Source organism: Malus sylvestris, chromosome 15 (assembly GCF_916048215.2).
Source record: "Malus sylvestris chromosome 15, drMalSylv7.2, whole genome shotgun sequence".
Lineage (NCBI taxonomy): Eukaryota > Viridiplantae > Streptophyta > Magnoliopsida > Rosales > Rosaceae > Malus > Malus sylvestris.
This window is the reverse complement of record NC_062274.1, coordinates 42643336-42650611: the sequence shown is the minus strand read 5'-3', so window position 1 is coordinate 42650611 and position 7276 is coordinate 42643336. Positions and strand designations below refer to the sequence as shown.

Genomic DNA, 7276 nt, shown 5'->3' with positions numbered 1-7276 from the left:
TATGAAAAAAATGAATAAATTAAGGTCGTTGAGTCAATCTATTCTAGCAAATACATAGTCGGTTTGGAATGTTTTTACCAATTTCGTTTATTTGTTCATATACAGTTCGGTAACTAAATGATTTTAGTTTTAATTGATTTTCAGCATATATGATTTTTATCGTAATTTATATATGAACGTTTCCTATTATAAACACGAAGTTTTATATATTGTCAACAAACAATTTTGAGTAAGAACTCCTACTCATTCTTTAAATAGCCAAGTATTGTTGGAAAGATTATTCCAATTTCATAAAAATTTCTCTTTCTCATGACTCGTATGAATCACGTGGTACCACTGGAGCTTGCATTACCAAGAACTACCCTACATTGTTCATTTGGATGCACAAATGATGATCATAAGCTCCGCACTTCCAGCACCAGTTATCCACAAAACTTAAGTTTTAATTATTAATTAGGTTTTGTTTTGTGTTCTCAGTGGCTTCCTTTTGTAATAAAAAAAGATTATGTACATATAAAATGTTGCGAGCATTACTACAAATTAAACTTTGGATTGATCAAAGAAAGGTGACAAAAGCTAGATATGATTACTTGAAATTTGAAACAATATTTTATAGGAATATTTGTCAATTTGTTCCTTAAATTTGCATACATCTGTAAAAATTTCTTTTTAAACTTTAATTTTAGCTGATTACCTCTCTAGATTTTTATAATTAGTCAATTTTCTCCTTAAACTTAAATTTTAGCCAATTACTCATCTGAACTTTTATAGATATCTAATTTCCCTTCTGACGTTAGATTTTAAAAAATTTCATCCAATTTCTTAAGCACTTTAATCACACGGACAACAGATGATAAGACAGAAAGAATGAAAAACTGGACTGATAAAAGTTTTATAATCTAATGCAAGGAGGGGAATTTGTTATTTATAAAATTTTGAAATGGTAATTGACTAAAGTTAAAATTCAAGAAAAAAATTGACTAATTATAAAATTTCAAGAGATAATCGATGAAAATTTAAATTCAAAAGGAAAATTAGCATCTCGTTCAGGGACAAACCGACCAATATCTCTATATTATATCAAATCAATTAGATTTATAAGATCATATTTCATCATAACAACAGAGGGAGGCAGACCCTGGCTTTGGGTCTGAGCTATGAGACTCTAGTTGGTCCCAGAAAGGCCATGGTAAAAAAAGAGACACACAAACCATACTATACATATGCATATGTGTATATGTATATTTCTCTTCTCCTTTCTCGCTTTGGACCAAAACTTTGACCTCTCTATCTCTCTGCAAAGTGCAAAAATTGCACCACTCCCAATGCCCTAATTTATATTTTGTTTCTGCTCCCTCTTAAATAAACTATTTACCATCCGGTTTGGTCAATGCCTTGGAATGAGTCAAATGGACCACTGTTTTTGTTTCCCCTTCCCACTTTTGCTTTGGCAACCATTTCTTTCTGTTTGTTACCATGCTCTCAATGCTGCTGGGCTTTTTTTTTTCACAATTTATTTATTTTATGATGAAAATTATTATTATTATTAAGGAAATGAGAGGATTATATTAATTTTGAAAGAAGACTGAGATAGTTTAAAACTCGAAATGCAAGAATAGAAGCAAAACTTCTTATCCACTGCTACCAAAGAATATCTTATATTTTGGAGTTTTTAATTGTTGGATTTTAATTTAAATTTTTAATGAAAAAATCAAAGGGTTAATAATTTAGGATTTTTACTATTTAATACTACGATTTAGTGATATTTTTCTTCACTTGTAAGTAAAAGATTTAAGTTCAATTCTCGCTAAGATAAATTTGAATCAAATCATTACTATTTCATTGTAAGGCTTAGCGTACTCCCTCACTCTTTAATGTATATAATATCATTTGTTAAAAAAAAAATTTAATGCGAGATTTTTTGAATTGGAATAGGTAAAAAGTTGAATGCAGTAATTGAGGATGGAACACAGAAACAGTGGTAAACAAGGAGAGTCAGAGGCAGCGCATCTTTCTCCCTTTGCTTTCTCTGCTTTTGATACCACGACTACTCCTCCCCCCTTCCTTCCTTTCACTGCAAAAAGCAACCCCCACTGACCCCATTTTAATCGACATTTGCACAAAAACCCCTCAAATTTCCTTTTCTTCTCTTAACTCAACAGATAAAAAGATGAGAGAGAGAGAGAGATGGAGATAGATTCCGTGGGCCTACTGAGTTGATTATTCAAACATTGTCTTCAAAATATCACATACAAATCCATCAAATCTGCATAATTGCATAAACCATCCCCATTTTTTCATAGTTTCTCTATAAACCCTCCTCTCCTCTGTACACTCTTTGTTATTCCAAGTCTCCCTCTCTCCACCCTTTGTTTTTTTTTTTTTTTTTTTTTTTTGTGAATCTTCTTCTGAGTGGGAAGAAAACCCACCCATATTTTGGTCCGTTCCCTAGACGACCACCTATCTTTCAAATCTTCACATTCCTTGATTACCACAAAAAATTCACCTAAAACCGGAAAACAAAATAAAAAAGAATTAAAAATAAAAAGACATCAGAACCCAATGTACAAAAGCCAACCCAAATCCCCCGTCAACATCCCCAACACCTTTGGCTGTGTCTTCAAAATTATTCAGCCATAGGAGCGGCATTCACCCAACAACCACAAACCTTCTGCCGTTTCCGCCGGCCGGCCGCGGTTGGCCGTCCTAGTCCAGCCGTCTCTCAATTACCCCAAGTCTTTTTTACTCCATCCACCCACCCACCACTGGAGCTGCTTGAGATTTCCTTGTCGTCGGACGAGGATCATATGTTGAATCTTCTTAATCCAATCCAACAGTATTGGTTTTGCACTCTGCGATTTTCCATTTTGAGACTACCTGTCTTCTATGAAAATTCTTCCGATGAAATCCCTGAACCTCTTTGAGTAAAGCTTCGGATCAACAGCTGAGATCGAAGATGGGTCAGCCTGCAATGATTTATATGCATGCTCTAACTTCTTGCTGATATCGTAGTCTTGTAAAATGTCGATGATCCCAAAGTAAAGGACTACATCGTAGATTTCACCGCTGCGTGAAGGGGTCAAATGGCTGAACCCACCAGGAGTGTACTGATCAAAATCACTCCTTCGAGCCATCCGCTCTGCCCTTGCAGGCATATTGGCTCCTAAACAGATCAATGGTTTCCTGATAGAGAATACACGTTTTCATATCAGTTTTAGAACATATAATTCATCCAGTAGCAGAAGTCAAATACATTTTCCTTTAAACTTAAACTCATCCACTAATCCACCCACTATCCATATATCTATGTTATATGGTTTCCTACGCCTCGACCATAAAAAAATTATTGGTGAAAATGCAAGGGTCTATCGATGTTAGTCGTATTATTTTTGCATTGGGAGAGCTCATGTGATATATGGGTAATAACAAATGACCTGAATTTGAAGAAATTACCAAGATCCCACATGTATCCAAACCACAAACCAACGCTACCCAATCATTTGATGACACTGAATTCAATGTCGGAATTATCCACCCACCCAATTCCATTATATAAAGATGACAAAGCTCAACCACAGTATCCTTTCTATAAATCTTTGTCAAACCAATAGAGTATATCTTAAGCTAAAAGAAAGCAAGATATGATTCGTAAAAATACCGGCCAGATAACACTCGATCCATGTCTTGTAGCTCAGCCTCGATAAATCGACACCCACGCATAAACTTTTCATTTTGATACGAATCTTTTTGGCCTACAAGGGTCAGACACTCGATTTAGCATTCTCGTACACACAAAATTACTAACCTACAATAATATCACGAGGAAGATAAGTTAGAATTACCAGAGCGCAAATAAAATGGTGAAAGCCCCATTTTGTCATACGTAGTGCCATCGTAGAAATGAAGACCAACCAAAAGACTGTAATCCATGATTCTCTCGGCTTCCAAAAACTCGCAATCCAGATCAATTTGCCTGCCAATGTCTAACCTAATTAGTACAAGGCTAAGAGAAAACAATTCCAAAAAGGGGTGGGGAGGGGGAATTACTCAGACTTACTTCATAAGCTCGTGGTACCATTTTCCTTGGAGGCGAAACACAAAGTTAAGATCCAAGTCCTTGAGAGTTGTGATTTCATCAATTTCCCCCTCAGGCTTATCAGTTGTTCGACCATGGGAGGATCCTTTCAAGTCAAATCGTCTATGTATTCTGTACTCAGAGCAGAACAAATTGCCCATCACGATAAACCTCGTCTGTTTTCCAATCAAAGGACAACCAGTTAGAAAATATGTCCTATCATTGAACAAAGAGCTTGATTGTTCTAACCAATGCAAATTAGTCTCCCCAACATGTACCTTCTGGCCACCGACAGGTTTGACACAATGCACACCATAGAACTTTGTCACGAGAGAATTTTCATACCGAGACATATGTCTGTAATAGCTCGAAAGCATCCTGATAAGCACCTGAAAACAAATAACTAGTCAGATCATTTCAGCAACGTCAACCTATGAAATGCCGAAATAAGAAAACATAGTACCTAGGAAACAAACAAGTCAGCAGAGCGCTAATTATGCCCCAGAAATGTCCAATTGTCTCCAATTAAGTATAAAATGAATACTAAAGAAGTCAAACAGGTGGGCAACTAACCTTGACTTCCGATTTCTTGACTGTTTTAATCATAAATCTATCGTCCTGAGTCAGGTAAAAAAAGCTTCCACTCTTCCCTGGAGATGAAAGCTCCCTAAGCGCATCATTTCCGCAAATAGCCAGCATATAATCGGCAGGATCAACTTGGAATAGCTCCCTCAAACGTCTGAAATACCAATTCGAGTTTTTACTTTTTAATAACAAACCTCGTAAGAATGTAGTTCGAATCGCTCAATGCTTGTTACCAAACTTCTAGTTATAGTATTCAATTGATAAAATATGGTAATCCAACAAGAAGTAATCAACCAAAATATAGAGCTACAGGCTGAAAAGCATAACATACCTGAAGACCATAGGACAATAGTCCTTCCATCGGAACTCAAACGACTGATGGGGCGGCGTTTTGTTTGATCCTTCGGGGGGAAACCTGGTCCAGAACTTCTCCTTCGGATCGAAATCACTGGGCTTAAGGTCCCGGACTATCGAAGCATGCTTCCCAATTGAGTACCTAAGCACCAAACACATCAAATATCAAACACCAAACTCCAAAAAATCAAACCCACAATCTAGAAGTCACTCCAAAACTAGTAAATTAGCAAAAACTAAGAATCGAAAAATCGACAGAAAGGAAAAAGTACCTAATGCCCAGTTGAAGATTGAGCATCAAATCGTAATTCTTATGCCCTTTTGAAATAGTTTGGCCGGCCTTCTTGGGTTCGCCGGAGAAACAACAAGGACTTCGCCCGAACTTCCCGAACCCATCTCGATCGAAAGTGGTGCCGTTTCGATAGAACATCGATGCCTCCACATTATCGATGATATCACAAGTGATATCCCCAGCTTCCCCATCCGACTCCCAGATGCAAATCCTGGGGAAAGTCCTCTCCGCCAAGCTCCCTCTCGCCCCATCAACCGACGAAACACTGCGTTTTCGCATCGTAATGGTCGGATTCTCCGACCCGAAATCCCCAATGTCGGTCAGTCTCTGCTCTTTTCCGCCGTTAGCCGGATAGAACGTCCCGTTAAGCTGATGAACCTTCAAGTCCTTGTTCCATGTCCCAACATAGCAACTGCCGTCAGGCCAGGTGAATATTCCGTTACCTTTGGGAACGCCGTTTTCCCACTGCCCGTCGTATTTGTTCCCGTTGGCCCAAATCAAAACGCCCCGACCCGAAATGACGCCGTTTCGCCACTCGCCGACATACTCATTGCCGTTCTCCCAAACGTACCGGCCTTGTCCCTCCTGGACGTTTCGCTTCCACGTACCCTCGTAGAAATCGCCGTTCGCGTACCGCTTTTCCCCGAACCCGTGTTTCCGATCCGACGACCAGGAGCCCCGATACGTGTCCCCGTCGGATCCGGTGAACGTCCCGCGCCCCTCCATCCGACCCGACTTAAACTCACCCTCGTACGTCGCGCCCGACGGCCACGAGAACCTGCCTTTCCCTGACGCCTTGCCACGCCGCCACTCCCCTTCGTACATGCATCCGTCGGCCCAGAGGTACCTGCCGGATCCGTGCGGGTGCGACCCGGAGAAGCTCCCGATGTAGAGATCTCCGTTCGGCAGGTACCTCTCGACGCTCGACGACGTCGTGAAGGGGAAAGTCGCGATGGTCGTGGTCGTCGTCGGCGTCACTCGCCGCGTCGTCGCCTGAGATCGGCTCCGGCCGACTGAAGCCACTGCCGCCGGTGCCAACACCAAGTGCGTCGACAGCTCTCTCTCCCCTTTCTCCTCCTCCGACCTCTTCTTCTTGGGGTGGGAAACGACGTCGCTCGGCGATTCACACAGCAGTTCTTCGCGCATTTTTGCCTCACATATATACACAGCCACAACCCACAAAAACGCAAACAGTGACAGCACTGTCACAGCAAAGCGGACAGCTCTGAACTCTCACCTCTCGCTCCTGGGTCAGTCCGGCAACATTGGGGTTGCTGAACTAGCCGGAAAACGAAATCCGGTGGGCGTTTGCGGCCGAGCAATGGGTGGTGTTTGCTCTTTTTGTTGGTTTTTTGGAATTTGGGTTTCTCTTTTGTCTTCTCTTTCTCTCTTTTGAGCGCTTTGTGTTTTGGGAAAATAGGTGGGAATGGGAATCCTACAAACCAACACAAGGCGCAGCAGAGAAAAGGATAGAGAGAGAAACTCAGAGGAGAGAGAGAGAGTAAAGACGATGAGAGAGAAAACCCCAATATAAATACAAAACCCAAAAATTAATAAATTAATAAATTTTAAAAATAAATAATAAATAATAAATAAAAAATAAAAAAAGGTAAAGGAAGAAGGAAGAAGGAGGAGGGACGGAGAATTGATGAGCCGGCTTTTGCCTAGGGAACGTTGCTGCTGCCAACGAAATACTACCCCCCACTCCCATGCCGCCGCGTCAGCTTTCCTGTTCCATTTTTTTAGTTGACGAATTTGCCCCCGTACTATTCCTTTCGTATTCCTCCGTCGTCTCGTCGTGACGTGACGGAATCGCCTGGGAATATGAAGATTCACGAGGCTGTAAGCCTTGCCGATAGGGGCAATGTACAGTTACGCAATTTCGATAACCCTCGTTTGCCCTTTTCTTTTCCTTGGATTGGGATTTTTTGAATGACGAATCTGCCAGTGTGGATATTACAGGGTTTGCC

General features: G+C 40.5%; 1 protein-coding gene across 1 annotated transcript; it reads right to left on the bottom strand.

Moving 5' to 3' along the window:
* Positions 1-2203: 2203 nt before the first annotated feature.
* Positions 2204-6895, bottom strand: LOC126605910 (phosphatidylinositol 4-phosphate 5-kinase 1-like). Its single transcript, XM_050273363.1, has 8 exons — positions 5287-6895; positions 4992-5156; positions 4649-4814; positions 4354-4464; positions 4058-4251; positions 3843-3973; positions 3659-3752; positions 2204-3183 (listed from the first exon to the last, which is right to left on the bottom strand). The coding sequence occupies exons 1-8, from the start codon at positions 6450-6452 to the stop codon at positions 2874-2876; spliced, it is 2337 nt and encodes a 778-aa protein (XP_050129320.1). The 5' UTR covers positions 6453-6895; the 3' UTR covers positions 2204-2873.
* Positions 6896-7276: the final 381 nt, after the last annotated feature.

Coding starts and splice junctions, on each gene's coding strand:
- LOC126605910 (XM_050273363.1), bottom strand. CDS start 6,452: ATGCGCGAAGAACTGCTGTGTGAATCGCCGAGCGACGTCGTTTCCCAC. Junction 4,465..4,648: donor TCAAGAAATCGGAAGTCAAG/GTTAGTTGCCCA, acceptor ATTTGTTTTCAG/GTGCTTATCAGGATGCTTTC. Junction 3,974..4,057: donor TGGTACCACGAGCTTATGAA/GTAAGTCTGAGT, acceptor AGACATTGGCAG/GCAAATTGATCTGGATTGCG.